This window comes from Aythya ferina, assembly GCF_964211825.1.
Source record: "Aythya ferina genome assembly, chromosome: 35".
Taxonomy (NCBI): domain Eukaryota; kingdom Metazoa; phylum Chordata; class Aves; order Anseriformes; family Anatidae; genus Aythya; species Aythya ferina.
In genome coordinates, this window is record NC_140332.1 from 436,001 (window position 1) to 455,113 (window position 19,113).

At 53.5% G+C, this 19,113-nt stretch overlaps 1 protein-coding gene across 6 annotated transcripts; it reads left to right on the top strand.

Annotated features, from left to right (window-relative positions):
* The first annotated feature begins 935 nt into the window (after positions 1-935).
* DHX34 (DExH-box helicase 34) lies at positions 936-18,752 on the top strand. Of its 6 annotated transcripts, XR_014686464.1 has the most exons (21): positions 936-1,823; positions 2,982-3,293; positions 3,648-3,911; positions 4,003-4,105; positions 4,179-4,396; positions 4,524-4,698; positions 4,784-4,977; positions 5,065-5,166; positions 5,283-5,522; positions 5,605-5,772; positions 5,879-5,990; positions 6,128-6,228; positions 6,315-6,560; positions 7,951-8,127; positions 8,208-8,331; positions 8,551-8,856; positions 9,087-9,274; positions 9,556-9,628; positions 12,093-12,151; positions 17,561-17,827; positions 18,383-18,752. XR_014686464.1 is itself a non-coding variant. In XM_084501944.1 (16 exons), the coding sequence occupies exons 1-16, from the start codon at positions 1,170-1,172 to the stop codon at positions 8,682-8,684; spliced, it is 3,324 nt and encodes a 1,107-aa protein (XP_084358070.1). In that variant the 5' UTR covers positions 936-1,169; the 3' UTR covers positions 8,685-8,920. The 6 variants fall into 6 exon arrangements, 1 of the variants encoding a protein (XP_084358070.1); XR_014686465.1 differs by lacking the exon at positions 9,556-9,628; XR_014686466.1 differs by lacking the exons at positions 17,561-17,827; positions 18,383-18,752 and having other exon boundaries at positions 12,093-12,254.
* The last annotated feature ends 361 nt before the right edge of the window (positions 18,753-19,113 follow it).

Below are 19,113 nucleotides of genomic sequence, written 5' to 3' on the forward strand. Positions count from 1 at the left end.
GTCGGGGACAGTGGGGGACAATGGGGGTGGTTGGAGATGGGTGGGAGCAGTGGGGGGCACTGGAGATGGGTGGGGACACTGGGGGTCAATGGGGATGGTTGGGGACAGTTGGGGGTGGATGGGGACAGTGGGGGGCACTGGGGACGGTTGGGGACACTGAGGGTCAATGGGGGTGGATGGGGACAATGGGGGACACTGGGGACTGTTGGGGACAATGGGGAACAATGGGGATGGACGGGGGCAGTGGGGATGGGTGGGAAAAATGGGGGATAATGGGGACATAGGGGGGTCAATGGGGACAGAGGGGGGAAATTGGGGTGGCTGGGAACAATGGGGACAATTGGGGACAATGGGGGTGGTTGGGGACAATTGAGGACAATGGGGACATTTGGGGAGTGGGGGTGGTTTGGGGACAATTGGGGACATTTGAGGATATTTGGGGACATTTGGGGACAGCGCCACTCTCGCTGCCACCAGCGGCCGAGACGCCCCGCCCCCTCCCCTCCTCGCCCCGCCCCTTGCACACATGACCACGCCCCCTCATACATAACCACGCCCTCCTCCACCACGCCACGCCCCCCCGCTCGTGGCCACGCCCCCTTCCTCCCGCCGCGGCGGGGCTCGGGCGCCCCCGTGCGGCCTGGAGGGGCCGGGACCGGGACCGGGACCGGGAGCGGGGCCTGGGGGGGGGCCGGGACCGGGCCTGGGGGGACCGAGACCGGGAGCGGGGCCTTGGGGAGCCGGGAGCGGGGCCTGGAGGGGCTGGGACCGGGACCGGGACTGGGAGCGGGGCCTGGTGGAGCCGGTACCGGGGCCTGGGGCCTGTGGGAGTCGGTACCGGGACCCAGAGGGGCAGGGACCGGGGCCTGAGGCCTTGGGGGGTGCCGGGACCGGGGCCTGGAGGGGAAGGGACCGGGGTCTGGGGGAGCTGGGACCGGGATTGGGACCAGGAGCGGGGCCTTGGGGTGCCGGTACCGGGGCCTGGAGGGACTGGGACCGGGACCTGGACCGGGACCGGGGCCTGGAGGGGCAGGAACCGGGCCCGAGGCCTTGGGGGTGCCGGTACCGGGTCCTGGCTTGGCTGAGGCCTCAGAGAACCGGGCCCAGGCCCTGAGGAAACCCAGCACCGGGCCCCAAGGCCCGGAGGCTTCGGTCCCGGTGGAGCCGTGATGGAACCGGAGCCGGGCCCGTCTCCCGGTGGCGGAGCCCCGCGGTCGTCCCGGTGGGACTGGGACTGCCCGGTGGCTCGGCGGAGGCTGGAGGAGCTCTACTTCCCCCGACGGGCCTGCCCCGAGGAAACCCGCAGCTTCTGGGCCTTCTTCGAGCGCCTGCGCCGCTTCCAGAGCCGCCGACCGGAGCGGGAGCCATCGTGGGACGACGCCGAGGACCGGCCACCTTCTCGCCGCCTCGGCTTGCCGCGCCGCTACCACCCCCGGCACCGCCTCAACCTGGCGGTGCCCAACCCGGAGCCGTCGCCGAGCCACCCTCGGGTGCCCCGGGAAGCCCTGCAGGAATTCCTCGACGCCTGGCTGCTCTACCTCGACTTCGAGCAGAAGCGGAGCTTCGCCAAGCTGGCCAAGCTGCAACGGGAGCGCCAGGCTCTGCCCATCGCCCGGGCTCGCAACCAGCTCCTGCAGGCCGTGGCCGGCAACCAGGTGGTGGTGGTGGCCGGTGACACCGGCTGCGGCAAGTCCACGCAGGTGCCGCAGTTCCTGCTGGCCGCCGGCTACCGCCGCGTGGCTTGCACCCAGCCCCGCCGCATCGCCTGCGTCTCGCTGGCCAAGAGGGTGGCCTTCGAGAGCCTGCAGCAGTACGGCGACCAGGTGAGCTGGGGATGATTTGTGAAAGAAAGGAGAAAGGAAAAGGTAAAAAAAAAAAAGGTTAAAAGGAGTGGTTTTGGCACGGCAGAGCGCTTAGAAGGCGATGTGCGGCGCTGCTGGGTTAATATTTACCTAAAATGCTCAGCCTGGGAGCATCATTGGGGACCATTTGTAAAGTAAAATAAAAATAAATAAATAAAAAGGAAAAAAGGTAAAAAAAAAAAAAAAAAAGAAAAAGTAAAACTAGAAAGTAAAAGGTAAAAAAAAAAGGTAAAAGTGAGCGGTTCTGGCACAGTAGAGCGCCTAGAAGGTGATGTGCAATGCTGCAGCGTTAATGTTTGCCTAAACCACTCAGCCTGGCTGCATCGTTGGAGACAATTTGTAGAAAAAGTAGAAAAAAAATGTAATAAAAAAACGACTTTAAAAAAAAAAAAGGAAAAAGGTTGAAAAAATAAGGTAAAATGAGTGGTTCTGGCACAGCAGAGCGCTTAGAAGGTGATGTGCGGCGCTGCTGGGTTAATATTTACCTAAAACACTCAGCCTGGGAGCATCATCGGAGACAATTTGTAGAAAAAGTAGAAAAAAATGTAATAAAAAAACGATTTGTAAAAAAAAAACAAACAAAAAAGGTTAAAAAAAAAGGTAGAAGTGAGCAGATCCAGACAGCAGAGCGCTTAGAAGGCGACGTGTGGCTCTGCAGTGTTTATATTTACATAAACTGCTCAGCTTGGGAGCATCATCGGAGGCAATTTGTAGAAAAAGCACCAAGTAAAAGGTAAGAAAGATACGATTTAAACAACAAAAAAAGAAAAATGATAAAAAGAAAAATGATAAAAAGAAAAATGATAAAAAGAAAAGGTAAAAGTAGAAAGTTAAAAGTAAAACGAAAGGTAAAAGTGAGCAGTTCTGGCACAGCACAGGATTAAAATTCCTCTTGGTGTCTTAAAATTGCTTTTAGTGTTTTAACCCTGCTTTTTTTAGTGTCTTAAAGCTCCTTTTAGGACAAATAATTAAGGAATAATTAAGGAAACTTCTTCTTGGATGCAGGATGCTTGAGCATCAGCCATCCCCATCGCGCTACCACTGGACCGGGCCGCCCGGCGAGCGCCATAAATCCCATTTTCTCTCTTTCTGCCCCATTTTTCCTCTCCCTCCCCCCAGGTGGGCTACCAGATCCGCTTCGAGAGCAGCCGCTCGCCCGCCACCAGCATCGTCTTCCTGACCGAGGGGCTGCTGCTGCGGCAGGCGCAGCGGGAGCCGGCGCTGCCCGCCTACGGGGTGATCATCGCCGACGAGGTCCACGAGCGGCACCTCCACGGGGATTTCCTCCTGGGGGTCCTGCGCCGCCTGCTGCCCGCCCGGCCCGACCTGAAGCTGGTGCTGATGTCGGCCACCATCAACATCCGCCTCTTCTCCGACTATTTCGGGGGCGCCCCCGTGCTGCAGGTGCCCGGGAGGATCTTCCCCATTTCGGTGAGAGAGGTTTTGGGGCTGGAGAGCGCGGTTTTGGGGCTGGAGAGTGTGGTTTTGGGGCTGGATCGGGTGCTGGGGAGGATTTTCTCCATCTCGGTGAGCCCTGAGCATGATTTTGGGGCTGGAGAGCAAGATTTTGGGGCTGGATCGGGTGCCCGGGAGGATCTTCCCCATTTTGGTGGGTGCTGAGTGTGATTTTGGGGCTGGAGAGTGCAATTTTGGGACTGAATTAGATGCCCAGGAGGATCTTCCCCATCTCGGTGAGCGCTGAGCGTGATTTAAGGGCCGGATCCCAGCTCAGGACCATCCCCAAACTCCTCACCTCCCCGTTTCTTGACTTTTCGCCTCCCCCAGGTCATCTACGAGCCCATCCCCAAGGAGGAGGCGGCGGCGGCGGCGGGGAAACCGGAGCGCCTGGACCCCCGGCCCTACCTGCGGGTGCTGCAGGCCATCGACCACAAATATCCCCCGGAGGAGCGCGGCGACCTCCTGGTTTTCCTCAGCGGGGTGGCCGAAATCGGCGCCGTGCAGGAGGCGGCACAGGTCTACGCCACGCAAACCCAGCGCTGGATCGTGCTGCCCCTGCACAGCACCCTCTCCGTCAGCGAGCAGGATAAGGTGGGCGCCGCGAGGAGCTCGTGTTTCCCCTGCCCTGATGGAGTTTTGCTGAGCTCCTTCGTCCTCCTGCCCAATTTTTGCCCCCCCTCAGGTGTTTGATGTTCCCCCTCCCGGCGTCCGAAAGTGCATCCTCGCCACCAACATTGCCGAGACCTCGGTGACCATCGACGGCGTGCGCTTCGTGCTGGATTCGGGTGAAGCCTTGCCGGCCTCGGGGGGAGCCTCCTGCTCCCTCCTGCCCTGCCCTGACCTTCTCCATCCCTCCAGGGAAGGTGAAGGAGATGAGCTACGACCCCCAGGGCAAGCTGCAGCGCCTGCAGGAGTTCTGGATCAGCCGGGCGAGCGCCGAGCAGCGCAAGGGCCGCGCTGGCAGGACGGGACCCGGGGTCTGCTACAGGCTCTACGCCGAATCCGACTACGACGCCTTTCCCCCCTACCCCGTGCCGGAGATCCAGCGGGTCGCACTCGATGCTCTGGTCCTCCAGGTAACTGGGTTCCTTCCCCCTTTTTTAGGGTACGGTCGGAGCCCCCAAAAATAGGTGCTCGGGATCTTGGCAGCCTAAATATCCGGGCTGTTTTCCTTCCATGAAGCTCTGCCCGCTTCTCCCCCAGGTAAAAAGCATGGGGCTGGGCGACCCCCGCACCTTCCCCTTCTTGGAGCCCCCTCCCTCGGCCAGCCTGGAGACGGCCGTGCGCTACCTGCGGGAGCAGGGGGCCCTGGATGAAGCCGAGGAGCTGACGCCCATCGGGACGCTGCTGGCCCAGCTGCCTGTGGACGTGGTGGTGGGTGAGTGATGGTCAGGGGGAGCGCAAAACCCCCCCCAAAACCTCCCTTTTAAGCCCTCGCCGCGTCCCTTTTCTCCGTCCCGCAGGCAAAATGCTGGTGCTGGGTGCACTTTTCGGGCTGGCCGAGCCCACGCTGACGGTGGCGGCGGCGCTGAGCGTGCAGTCGCCCTTCCTGCGCCTCTCCAACGCCAACCCCGACTGCGCCACCGCCCGGCGGCCCCTCGAGAGCCCCCACGGGGACCCCCTGACGCTGCTCAACGCCTTCAACGAGTGGGTGCAGGTGAGGGGGGCGAGGAGGTGGTGGGATGGGGACGGGAAACGGCTCCGTTTTGGGGCCGGTACCGGAGCCTGCGGTGTCCCCGTGCAGGTGAAGTCGGAGCGCGGCGGCAGCTCGCGCAAGTGGTGCCGGCGGCGGGGCTTGGAGGAGCATCGGCTCTACGAGGCTGCCAACCTGCGGCGGCAGTTCCAGGTGAGGGCACAACGGAGCCAAATTCACCCGAAACCTCCCCATTTTTTTATTTATTTTATTTATTTATTTAACCTGTGGGTTCTCAGCGACGTTTCCTCCTCCTCCCCAAAAAACAGGAGCTGCTCCGAGACCACCGGCTCCTGGAGGCGGCCCCCAGCCGACCCAGCGACAGCTACAGCCGGCAGAGCCGGCACCGGGAGCGCCGCGAGCTGCACCGGCTCTGGCGCCACCACACCGAGACGCAGGGACGGAAGCGCAAGGTGCTGCGGCTCCAGGATGGCACCGCCGGCTCCTCCGGTGAGGAAGAGGAGGGAGCAGGCACCCGTGAGCCCGGTGAGCGCAGCGTTGACATCCAGGTGAGCCTCGGCTCCAGTTCCCTCGCTCAGGAGGCGAAATTGGGCCCCAAATGAGCTCTTGGCACCTTCTCTGTCCCTGCAGGATGTCAAGTTTAAGCTCCGCCACGACGTGGATGAGCTGCAGGCGGTGTCTGGCTCGGTCCTGTCGCCCTCGCAGCTCGCCCTGCTCAAGCTGGTGCTGTGCAGGGGGCTCTACCCGCAGCTGGCCGTGCCCGACGCGCTCAACAACAGCCGCAAGGACTCGGATCAGGTGCCTGTCCCCATCCACAACCAACCCCTTGGATTTGGGGGGCTCTGCCCACGCTCCAGCCCCTTTATCTGGGGGCTCCGTGGTGCTCATCCTGCTCTCGCTGCAGATTTTCCACACCAGGAGCAAGCAGGGCGTCGTGCTTCACCCGTCCTGCGTCTTCGCCACCAGCCCGGAGCTGCTGCACGCCAAGGAGGTGAAGGAGCGCGGCGGGACCAAAGGTGGGCGACCCCGATCAGCTTTTTCCGCACCCATTTTTGGATAGAGAGCCCCTCCGGCATTGGGATCCGGCCCCCCCAGTCGGTGGGGATGGGGAGAGGCTCAGGACCCCCCTGAGATGCCCCTCGTGTCCTTGCAGAGGACGGGCTGAGCCGCCACCACCAGCTCCTCGCCTTCGTCTCGCTGCTGGAGACCACCAAGCCCTACCTGGTCAACTGCATCCGCGTGCCGGCGCTGCAGGTGGGCTCTCGGTGCTTCCTCCTCCTCCTCCTCTTCCTCTCTGCCCCCTTGCAGCTCCTCAAACCGTCCCTGCCTCGCTCCTCCAGGCTCTCCTGCTCTTCTCCCGCTCGCTGGACACCAACGCGGACTGCACGCGGCTGGTGGCGGACGGCTGGCTGGAGCTCACCCTGCCCGACGCCGCCGCTGCCCTGCGCTTCCTCGCCACCACCCTGCAGCTCCGAGCCTCCTGGGAGAAGCTCCTGGACCAGCAGCTGGACCCCGGGGGCGACGAGCCCAGCTCCAGGGACCTCTCCGCCCTCAAACGGGGGCTGCTGGAGTTCCTGGGGATGGAGGTGGGGGCTGGACGGGGGCGGTTGCGACGCGCGGGGTGGTTTTAGTGTTTTTTTGGGGTAAAAGTGAAGGGGAAACACCACAGGGAGGTGCTGGCATCATGGAGCACTGGGCTGGTCCCAGTACAGCATACAGGATACGTATATCCCTAGTAGATATACTATATATACAATTATATCTTACTGTATATACTGTATGCTTATATCCCTAGTAGATAAACTATATATAAATGATATCTTCCTGTCTATATAGTATACATATATCCCTAGTATATATACTATATATATAACGATATCTTACTGTATATGCAGTATATATACTAGTATATATACTATAAATACAATTCTATTTTACTGTCTATACAGTATACATACATCCAAAGTAGATATACTATAAATAAATATCTTACTGTATACACGGTATATGTATATCCCTAGTATGTATACTATATATACAATTCTGTCTTACTGTATATGCAGTATACATATATCCCTATTATATATACTGCATATATAATGATATTCTACTGTATACGCAGTATATTTATGTCCCTACTATATATACTACGTATATAATATCTTACTGTATGCACAGTATATGTATATCATAGAATCATAGAATCATAGAATCATAGAATATCCTGAGTTGGAAGGGACCCTTAAGGATCATCAAGTCCATATCCCTAGTAGATATACTATATATATACAATTATATCTTACTGTATATATATCCCTAGTATATATACCAGATATACGGTGATATCTTACTGTATATGCTGTATATATATATATCCCTAGTATATATACTACGTATACAATTCTATTTTACTGTCTATACAGTATACATATATCCATAGTAGATACACTATATATAAATATCTTACTGTATATGCAGTATACATATATCCCTAGTATATATACTGCATATATAATAACATCTTACTGTATACACAGTATACGTATGTCCATAGTATGTATACTATATATACTATGATATCTTACTGTATATACAGTATATATATATAGTATATATAATATATATGATTCTATCTTCCTGTCTATACAGGATACGTATATCCGTAGTCAATATTCTATATCTAAGATTCTATCTTCCTGTATATACTGTATGCATATATCCCTAGTATATATACTATATATACAGTGATATCTTACCAAGGAGGATCCATCCGAACACCACGACCATGTTTTAATTTGGGGGGCTCACGGAGCACCCACACGGGCTCTGGCCTCCCCCCCAGGATACCTCCAGCCTCGACCCCACAGCAGTGCTCGGTCACACACCCCTGGGGCTTCGCATTAGGGTTAAGGCTGGCCCCAGGAGATTTTTGGGGAGCTCAAATGAGATTTTGAGCATCTCCTCGTGTCCCCCCAGGCACCGTACCGCCTGCGCCAGCTGACGGGGCTGGAGAAGCAAGCTCTCTACGTCGGCCCCCAGACCGTGCCTGCGGCCCCCCACCTCCCGGGGCTCTTCCAGGGCACGGAGCTGAAGCCTGACGAGGTGAAAGGCGGCCACAGGGTGACCGAATTCCTCACCTACAACTGCCTGGCCGTGAGTACACCCTTCTCCCATCCTCTTTTACATCCTCCTGGGGGTGTGTGTCCCACTTATGTCCTTGTGCCCCCACCCAGACGGACACAGACCTTTACAGCGAGTGCCTGCGGACCTTCTGGACGTGTCCCCACTGCGGTCTCCACATGCCCTTCACCCCCCTGGAGAGGATGTGCCACGAAAGCGCCTGCCAGCCCACCGAGGGTGAGCCCCCCGGGGCTGAGACTGGGGACATTTGGGGATAGATTTCCTTGGGGGGGGTTCGGGGAGGGTTGGTAAAGGGAGAAGGGTGGCGCTGATCATCACCATGCCCTGAAAATGTGGCACAAAATAAAGAGTTTTGGGATGGGGATGGAATAAAAAGGTTTGGGGGATGATCCTTAAAGGGTTTGGGGGCTGATCTTGCACTGTCTGCCCCCGCAGCCCCCCCGGAGGAAGAGGCTGGGAGCTCTTCCAAAACCTCTGCTCTGCACCGGCTCTACCACTGCGACATCTGCCAGCAGGACTTCACCCTCACGCCCACCGACATCCTCCGGCACAAGAAGCAGCACCAGTGAGCCCTGCTCACTGGGACGCCAGCCCCGAGGGCTTCAGAGCCTCCTGGGGAGGGTGGAGACCCCCAAAATTGGGGGAGCCCCCTGCTCTGCTGCCCTTGGTGTCCTTAGAGACATCAGCTGCATCCTCGAGGACATCGCGTGGGTCATCGTTGACACTGTCACGTTTCCTCAGGTTGGGAAAACTTGATTTAAGTTATTTTTTTGATATTAAATATAAATAAATGTGTTTTGTTTTGTTTTGTTTTGAGAAGCTGGGTGCTGTCCTGGTGGTGGGGACAGGGTTTGGGGGAAGTTTCCCCTGCCCCGTGCTGCTGTACAGCGCAGCTCAGCCAGTGTGTGGCACTCCCACACCACATTTCATCCCCTGCCTCCTCTCCTCCTCTCGCTGCATCGCTGCAAAAGGCACCGACAGGGCCCGTGCCACCACGTCCACGGCGTTCCCAAGACCTCGAGGAGCCTCAAGACTCAAAAACCAACCCCAAAACCCCACGACACCGCTGACAGGTGACCCGAGCGCCCCTGCTGCGTTCCCCTGGGAGGCCTGCTTTCAAGCCGTGGCTGCAAAAATGCCATTTTGGGGGCTGAAAATGGTAATTAATTAAAAATGAAAAGCAGTCTGGTGGTATTTTTAGCTCCGTGGCATGCTGCGTTTTAATTGCCAGGAATTAAAAAAAAATAACGCAGCTCGAGCGACATCGTGACACTTCGGTGTAATGAACTGCTCCCAGAGCAAAGTTTCTTGGGATTTTAATTGTTTTTTTTTTTTTAAGACCCGGAGCTTTTTGTGCAGATTTAACTCTTGCAATGGCTCTGTGGCTATAAAACGAGTGATAGAGGGGAAAAGGAAAAGCCTGGATTATTTTTTTTTTAGCTGGCAAAGCAGCTCGAGCAGCCAGGCGTGGCGAGGGAGGATGCTGAGCGCTTCCTCATCCCCTTTTTTCTTGGTAAATTGAAATTTCTTCCCTTTTTTTCACCCCTCGGCTCGCTCCTTTGCCACTTGCCGTTCGCCTTGCCTCTTTGCTCGGGCTTATCCGCAGTTAATTACCGCTCGGGCCCAGGTAATTCCTGGCAGGAATTAATTAAGCGGGCGCTTCGCTAAGCAGCTTATTGGGGTTTACAGGCAGGGGGATGCTAATTCGGGTGGTGGAAGTGGCCTCCCCCCACGGTAAGCATCCTTCTTCCCCTCCCCACCACCACTTGCTCGGCTTCCTTGCTTCGCTCGGCTCCGACTTTGCTTCATTTATTTGATTTTTGGTTCTTTTTTCGCCTTCGAGCAGGGAGGGGGAGTCCCCGTTGCCGTGGCAGCGGGGCGGGATGGGAGATGCTCCTGCCATAGCGACGGGAGATGCTCCTGCCATGGCAACGAGCATCACGGGGGAGCTTGCAGACAGGTTTTGCTTTATTTTTTGCTTTTTTGGGGGAAAAAATAAGCCCCACTGCTTCGCTTAGCCACCCCTCCCCGTCAGCTGCACGGCAGAGGGCGACGCGAGTTGGGCACTGAAAATATTCACTGGTTTGGGCTTGGAAAGAGGCAGCTCCACGTCAGGTCGTAGAAAAGCCAAAAGGGGACCCAAATTTGCCCAAACTTGACCAAACTTGGGCCCCCAAGCCAACTGCACGTCCTCGCCTTGATGGAGAAAACCCAACAGCCCTCCCCAGGATTCGTCAGGGCTTCCATAAAGCTCATGGCATGGAGGAAAAAGGAGGCGAGGGGCTAGAGGAAATTGCTTTATTTCTTTTAAAATCAGCGAAAATAAAATAAAAACTAATTTACATGACCGAAAATTAATCAAGGCGGCTGTAACGAGGGGAGATTCATTTGCTCGGAGCCCTGCTAATGAAAGCCACAAATTCAAACCCCACGTGCTAAATCGCACGTGCTAAAATCGCTCTTTTTTTTTTTAACAAATTGCTAAATCCTCTGGATTCCCAGCCCTGTGGCATGGGTCCTCCACTGGGGAACATCTTCCAGCACCAAATCCTGCCTGAAAACACCCTGATATTTAACAAACCTCATTAAAACGCTTCCCCCAGGAGGATTTCCCACATCCTTAGGCCACATTTTCCAACGGAATGGGAAATTTGGGGTTGACTTCGTGAAAAATATAAGAGCTCCAAGCTCTTCCGCCCTGTTAATGACCTCGTTTTGTTCTTTGCAATCTTCTCATTATCACCCTCGTCAGTGCCGTGTAGGTTAAGGCAATCGCATTAACCTCTAATTGAACCCAAGGCCGTTGTTTGGGGATAATTAAGCCCCGTCGTTAGCGAGGTCGAGAGGGAACTGAACGTCGAGGCCAAGGCAGAAAGCTCCCGGCTGAGCTCTGGCTTCCTGGAAGCAGGGGTGGTGTTGGCCTTTTTTTTTATTATTATTTTTAAGGGATTTCTCTGAAATTTAACCACTTTAAGAGTGGCGAAGGGATGGAAATCATCGGTGGAGGGTGTGCTCAAAGGAAACTCGTGGTCTTCTTCTGTGCCTTTGTGTGCTGGAATTAGGGGTGGGGGATGAAATTAGGGGGTGGGAGGTGAATTTAGGGGATAGGAGATGAATTTTGGGGGTGAGAGGTGAATTTCAGGGGACAGAAGATGAATTTAAGGGACAGAAGATGAATTTAGGGGATGGGAGATGAATTTTGGGGGTGGGAGATGAATTTTGGGGGTGGGAGGTGAATTTAGGGGATGGGTCAGGCTGAAATTGCCCGGAGGAGGGCAAATGGAGCTTTTTTGGGATGCTCTCTTCTCCAAAATTGATTTTTTTTGGAGATGCCACCACTACTCCCTCTTCCCAGCACCACCCTTGTGGGATGTTCCAGCTCCTTTTGCTCTTTTTTTTTAAAAACAACCAACCAAAACACTCATTTTATCCCCAAAACCTATTTTTTTTTCCCCTGCAAACCCCTCGCCTTGCAAACCTCCAGGACCAGGGAGCCCCTGCTGGCAGCATCACTGCTCATTAACCCAAGCCCCAAAAACGACGGGAGCTCTGCAAAATCCCTGCTGGAACATCGCAGCTCAGCCCCTTGCTGCCAAAACCATTTTCTTTTCGAGCAGCTCCACGGCTTCGACGCCGGGCAGCTGTCACCTGAAAGGAGACGAGATGGGAAAGGGATGAAGTTGAGTTTTTTTTTTTTTTCTCTTTTTGAGGGGGGAGCGCAGGTTTTGCAGTCCCCCCCCCCCGGACTATTTAGCAGGGGAAGGATGTCAAGAGGAGGATATTTTATGAACTTGACAATAAGGGAGTGTGAGAGTGTGAGAGCAGGGGAATGGCTGCAGCCCAGGGACTTGTCTGCATGCGCCGACTAATTCGGATTAATTCAGCCTAAAAGACTAAAAATACGAGATTTTGCGTTGACAAAGTGCAGTAAAAATGCTAAAACTCTCTCTTTTTTTTAATTTTTATTTATTTTTTAGGAACTTCCATTTGCTCACCTATCAGACAAAATGAAAAGAGCCAGACATCATCACCGCTGGTAGGAGAGCGCTTTTAAAAATTAAGAATCAGCACAAATCTCGCTGCTCTTTCATCATTAACAACGGTTCTGAAAAAAAAATAAATAACTAAAATAAAACCCACACTGCTTTATCCTGTTTTACTGCTATATTTGTCCATAAAAAGACCTTTTAAGCATAAAAAAAGCTGCGCTGTGCCATAGCAGCCCTGGGTGGAGAAGCCCCACGAGGCTCCACGTCGTTTTGGGTGGAAATCCTGCGGGATGGGGATGGAGAGCATCCATCAAGCTCAATTTCCCCGCGCTGATTTTGCTGCGTGTGCAAGCATCCACCTCCACCCACCAACCTTCCCGACTGCAATCAGCGTTTAATTAGCTCCATGCTCGTCTGTGCACATATGCAATAAATTGCTGCGCGTGCAAGTTGGCAGCACGGGGCCAAAACCAAGTGATTCTCTGCAGCATCTGCTCCGGTTTCCATTCCTAAGGAGAGCCAAGATCCCATCTTCCAAGCCCGGTGTTGTACTCTGTGATGTTGCCCATCAGTTCTGAGGGCAGTGAGAGGAGCTGGCTGGGAAAGAAGAAAATAATTCAAAAAAAAAAAAAAAAAAAGGAGGAAGAAAAGGTGGGGAAGTGCTAGAAATAATTTCTGCTTCAAGGCTGTACAACTGCAACCTCTGTGATTCTGAGATAACCCTGGGTTTTCCCCAGAATTTCTTCATGGTAAGCTTTCTCCCAGCACAAGACTCTATTAGCTGGGTATTTTTCTCCCCAAAATGCCTTTCTGGTGGTGATGCACAAGCTCAAAGCGTGCAGCAGATGCGATCAGATTAAACCTGCAGCAAGCAAACACGGGGGAAGGAGAGGCTGAAACGAGATTACACAGATAATTCGATTAAAATTTCCCTCCTCGTGCAGAGAGTGCTTGACGGACAGCTCGAAGGACGGCTTAATTACGGTTTTCAACCTGTGCGGAACCAGAGATTTACTGTGCTGCTCCAGTTATTAACTCAGATTTCAGAGGAGCAAGTGATAAAAAAGATACTGCGGGCTTGCTGGTGCATTTCTGGGGAAAAAAAAAAAAAAAAAAAAAAGAGAATCTGAGAGAGATCAGGTTCTGACAGCAGATCTCTCTTAGTTGGGTGGATAGACGTGGAAGAAGATCCAGCTGTTGGAAGCACAAAGCAGATGCACCATGAGCAAGGTGACAAAGAGGTGATAACAAGAATAATAAATAAATAATAATAATTAAAAAAAAAATCACAGATAAATCTTGAAGAGCTGGGTACAAGCAGAGCTGCCAGGGCATGAAGTGAGCTCTGAGACAACAAAAACTGATGTTCCTGCATCATTTTTGGTGGCTGTCCTGAGGAGGGCAACCCCAGCTCATGCAAGCACAACCCTCGTCCTCAAGCACCACCAGATATCCACGGAGGAGGTGAATGATTTGAGTATTGGCTACTGAAGACAAGAAGACACTCTTCCACGTGCCGGTGGGATGGTTCCCCAGCACCTGGAAGGGATTCAGCACCAAAACCCACCAGGATTCATTGAAATCTCTGCCAGGGCTTGGGCTAAAGGCGCGTTGCACATCGGTGTCTCCCATCGCACGTCGCTTGTACCCAACGTTGGCGTCGCTCGTTGCTTGTGCCCAACGTTGGCATCTCCCATTGCTCATACCCAGTGTTGGCATCTCCCATCACCCATTGGTTCATACCCAACATTGGCTCCTTCCGTTGCTCATCGTTTGTACCCAAATTTGGCATCTCTCATTGTTTGTGCCCAACGTTGGCATTTCCTATCGTCGCTCATCATTTCGTACCCAACATCGGCATCTTCCATCGCTCATTGCTCACACCCAATGTTGGCAGCTCCTATCCCTTATCAGTTCATACCCAGTGATGGAATCTCCCATCACTCATCGATTTGTACCCAACATTGGCATCTCCCGTCACTTGTTGGGTCATACCCAACGTTGACGTCTCCCATCGCTCGTACCCAACCCCAACCTCACGTGTGGGCACCAGCTCTCAGCCTCCACGTTTGGGTGGCGTTGTGCTCATCGTTTCTCCAGCCAGTGATTTTTCTCCAGCCTCCCATTAAGGTGTCGGTGCGTTTGTCACCGTCCCCTCATTGATTTTCCCCGGGGAAGATGCTGGCAGGCGCGAGCCCGTGATGGATCTGCCCACTTTAGCACATCGATGCTGCCGAAGCCATCACCGCTCTCTCCGCTGTTTGTTATTCTACATCTTGAATGATTTGGCCGATTCATCTGGGAGGTGAAGAGAGATAAATAGCATGGGACAGACAGTTCAATTACGCCTCTGCTGAGGATGGCAATGACCAGAAAAATGTCAAGTTTCGGTAGTGGCCGCGAGGACAGTGCCCTCCGGAGAGCAGGGGACTTGCGAGTGAGACGTTGGTGGCCCAGGACTGCAGGTGAGAGAGGATGAGATCCATCTAAAGCCGTTCTTGTACCATTCAGCCTCCAGAAAAAGAACCTCTGATGATTATTTTAGGGGCAGACAGCTGCTGCTCTTGCAATGTGCAATTTAGGGCCGTCTTCCTGGGAGGTTTTTAAGGCTTGCTGTCACACGCCGGGTCCCACCACTGCTTTGCACAGTTCACAGACGAGTTAACACAACCTCCAGCGAGCGTGGTTTGCTTGGAAGTGGCTGTGCACCAGCTCCTTTCACAGCTTTCCTCCTACCACCCCTCGAGCTGCCACACAATTAAAGATAGTTCATTTGCAAGGGACCTGCAAGCATCATCAAGTCCGACTGCTTAATTAATCCCAGCCCAACCGGAGGATCCCTCCCGACTCAGCGTTGCACAGGAGCCTGTTTTGCCTTCAGATCCTTCCTGGCTTGTTCTCTCGGAAGCGAAGTGACCCTTTTATCACCTGCAAAAGCCTTGAGGAGGCAGCCGTACCCTCGCCACCCTCCACGATGGAGCAGGCGGGAGCGGTGATTTATTACCGGTCAGCACGACGTGGCAGCTTGCAGCTAAATAGGAGCCCCATTAAGGCGAGACAGGACGCGGATGGAGGACCTGCCACCGACAGCTCTCAAGGCTGCAAAGCATGGCAGCCCTTGCATTTAAAAAAGAAAAAAATAAAAAAGTGATTTTTTTTGGGGAAAAAAATGTTTTCAGTGCAGCTCCGGAGTTTTTGGAGCAGGCTGCCCCATGCCATGCATGATTAAAACCACAGTGTGAGAACTTTTGCCCAAGTTCTTCTGCTTTTTGTGCTGCTGAAAGCTTCCTGAAATCGCTCTGCTGTGGGAACGACGCAGCTCGTTAGGGGGAAAAATCAGCCACATGCAATTACGACCAACGCAAAGCTCTGAAGCCAAGTAATGCTGCGGATCACGTATCAGCAAAAGCTTCTCCGAGGGATTTGTTCCTCCCCTCTCTTACCCGAGAAAGCAGGGTCAAGGAAAAACCCTATTTATGTGCTGCTTCTGGGGGCGGGAGGTCAAGGAGAGCTGCCCAAGACAAGAGAAATGTTGTTCCAGCTCGTTAAAGCACCGTGAGCAATCACTGCTGCAGCGTGCAAATCGGAGCACAATGCAAGGTCCTCAGGCTTTTTGCAGCTGGTTTTGCTTGCAGGCGTGAGCTGAGGCTCAAGCCCAGGGGAAAGAAATGATTGGTTTGGGAAAAAACGAGGGAATTTTGCAGCAGGGTTAAGTAGGGTTGCAGCAGCAGAGAGCACGTGGAGCCTGCCAGATCCTCCTTGGAGGTGCTGGAGTGGCTTCAGGAGAAACCTCCCAAGCCCCAGTCAAAAAAAAAATTAAAGGAAAAAAAAATATACCAGAAATACATAAAACTCACAAAATTGTTCAACAATCCCAGCTGGGAGGGGTGATGGGGGGGTGCCCACCTCTCGGCAAGGCCACCTCCAAAATTTTGCTCAGTATTCTGCTGCATGCAGCTCTATCCCAGCCCTAAATTCATCTTCTGGCCCTAAAACCTTCTGCAGGATGGACGGGGAGGATGAATGGATGGATGAAGCACAGGGGATAATCTTGAAAACAAACAAAATTGGGAACGTGCTACAAAGACATTAATCCACTCCCTGCTCCTTTGCTTGACAGCTGCGCGTAGCCCTGAGCCTACACCGAGTAAATATGTCCTTTAATAAAAACCTATAAAGGAAGAAGCTTTGTCTGGATGTTGCCTGCAGTGCTTGGATCTCGTTACCCATCACCCGCCATCCAAAGTGCCCAACTCATCCCTCCTAATCCCCACGTTCATAAAACCCATCTGCATCCCACGGATTATTTTCCATTATGCATCATTAGTCCCGGTATTTACAGAAGAGCCGAAGTGACAATGAAGATCATTGTTTGAAGCACCCAAAATCCTTCACATCGCGTGTTTGCTCCTGGGATATCCGCAGTAATTGAAATGTGGTCTGGAAGCAGAAAAAAAAACCATGGGGGAACGCAGCTCGTTGGTTTCTGGAGAGGGTGAAAATGGCAGAGACACCTCTCAGCCCCAATTCTGGAGCATCCCTTTTTGGGGAACAAGCACAAGAAGAAGTCCACCAAGGCCAGGTTTGGAGGGAGGAGGGTGAATTCCCATCCAGCCTCTAGGTTATATTTCAGCAGGGGGCAGAACACAGCCGTGGTTCTTTCATTTCTTTCACCCTCAGCGCTCAATCGCGGAATGGTTGAGGTTGGAGGCACCCCTGGGTGCCCAGCACCTCGTCCAGCACCCTCTGCAGATCTCCACAGAGGAGGCACCAGCATCTTTCCGGGCAGCCCCTGCCAGCACTCCACCACTCTCCGAATCACAAAATGGTTTGGAAGGAAACCTCCTGGGCTCCACTTTGTCCCCCACTGCCTCTTGTCCAAGCAAAGAGCATGGAGAGCTGTGCAAGGAGCATCCTCCGCGTGCTGCACGAGGAAGAGCATCCCTCGGGGAAGAAGACCACCACCTCCACCCCATCATCTTCCCCACGGCACAAGGGAGACCTGCTGAGAAAAGCAGAGCATCTTTTATAGGAGGAACCAACCCCTCCCTTGCCAGTCCCTAGCACCCCCCTTCCATTTTCCCACCCCAAGGAGCTGCTTCCACATACGCCGCGGTCTGGCAGCCACCCAGCGGCACTCATTAAACAGGAGCTGCTGCTGCTGCTGCTGCCATAAATCAAGGAGCTGGCAGCTTGCTCGATGCGGGGAGCCGGGCTATGTTTAGCCACCAGGCTCCTGGAATAGCATCCGTGCCCAGGTCGGGACCGCACACCTGCGGGACGAGCGAGGGGTCCCTTTGGGGATGGGTCCTCAGCTCCTTGCAATCCTCAACGTGACGTTTTAGTGCAATGTCCCTGCTGCAAAATACCAATAGATGCAAGCAGCTTTCACGAAAAGCTGCCCCTGTTAAAGATTATTTTTTTTTTAATAATTATTTTTTATTTTTATTTTTCAGCGTCATCAAAACGCAGCTTGCTGAGAGGCTCTGTTAGCGGCGAACACGGCGGATGAGCGGAGAGGAGCAGCACTGCAAAGCCACGGGTGTTGCTATTTCTTCCCAGCTGTGCAAGCACCTTTGGAGCAAAACCGTGACCCAGATTTCCACGTGCTTCCCCTGCAAGCAGGGGAGGAAACAAGGTGACACATCACAGCACGGAAATCCAGGGATTTTGTCCCGTTTCTTGCCGGGACTTCAGGGGACATGCAGGAGCAGTTGTTACAGGTCTGAGCAGCGTGCCAGCAGTCGCAAATATTGCTTTTCCTCCCCAAAACCCAGCTCTTCAGAGCAGCTTTTGGCACAGTGAGGTGTTTCGTGCTGTGTGTGCACACAGAGTGCTTCTGCTCGGGGCGAAGCAGCCCAGCATCTGCTCAAAAAAAAAAAAGCTGCTCAAGGGGTGCAAAAATGCAGGAGTTGGGAAAAAAAATCTCGACTGCAGAGGTTTGCGGAGCAGTGACCGTGGTCCATGCTGAGATTTTGTGCTTGGGTGTTGGGATGATGGGGCTCGAGGTCTTCTGAAGTGATGCAGAGCATCCTCTGGTCTCTGGCATGGACGTGGAAATCCCCCAGGCACAGCAGGGAGAGGAGGGGATGGCTCCAAAAAAAATACCATGCAGGTCCAGCACGGTGCAAAATGCAGCTCGGGGGCTGATGGACACCCCCTGGCTCAGATCTCCAGGGCTGCTTCACATCGGCAGCCCCTGCAGAGGCTTCAGGATGCAAAAATTAAAAAAAAATTAACGCTCTCAGCCCCAAATTTCACCGTTTCCTTCTCCCCAGGGAGCAGTCGGGCGATGCTGCTGAATTAGCAAAGGCGGTTTTTCCCCACGGATGTGGATCTTCTCACAAGTCCTGCCACCTCCTCCAGACAGGACAAAGCTGCTGAAGGATAAACCGGAGCTGAGGATTCACAGTCAAGCAAACAGAAAGGCTTCCAGCAGCGAGCAAAAATGCAAAGGATGCCAGCTCCTCGGCGCTGCAGCTCCAGCCAGCATCTTGCTCTCCCTGCTGCCAGATGGTTTTGGCCACACCGGCACCGCGCCGACCCACTCCTTGCTCTCATCTGCATCCTGCTGGCAAGATGCTTGCCAGACAAAAAGAATAAATTAAAAAAAAAAAAAAAAGGCAATTTGTTTAAGCCAAATTTCTCGGAGAACACCTGGAAGCTGGCAGGTTCTTCTTCCCACACAGCTGGTGGAGGTGCTGGTCTTTCAGGCATTCCTCTTCCCTCTCTGTAAGCCGAATTATTAATCCTAGAGCATCAGCTGCTGGCACGGGAATGGGACAGGAAGGTCCAGCCCTTTAACACCAAGAAATAAATAAAACACCAGGGCAGAGATATTGGTTGTTGCTATTAAGATATGAAGATCCCGCGGGACTGTTTTCCACCTCCCTTCAACCACATGGAACTGTGGAATAGTGGAATTATAAAATCTGAGAATCGTGGAATTGTGGAATCTGAGAATCACAGAATCATAGATTTATGGAATCTTGGAATTATGGAATCTTAG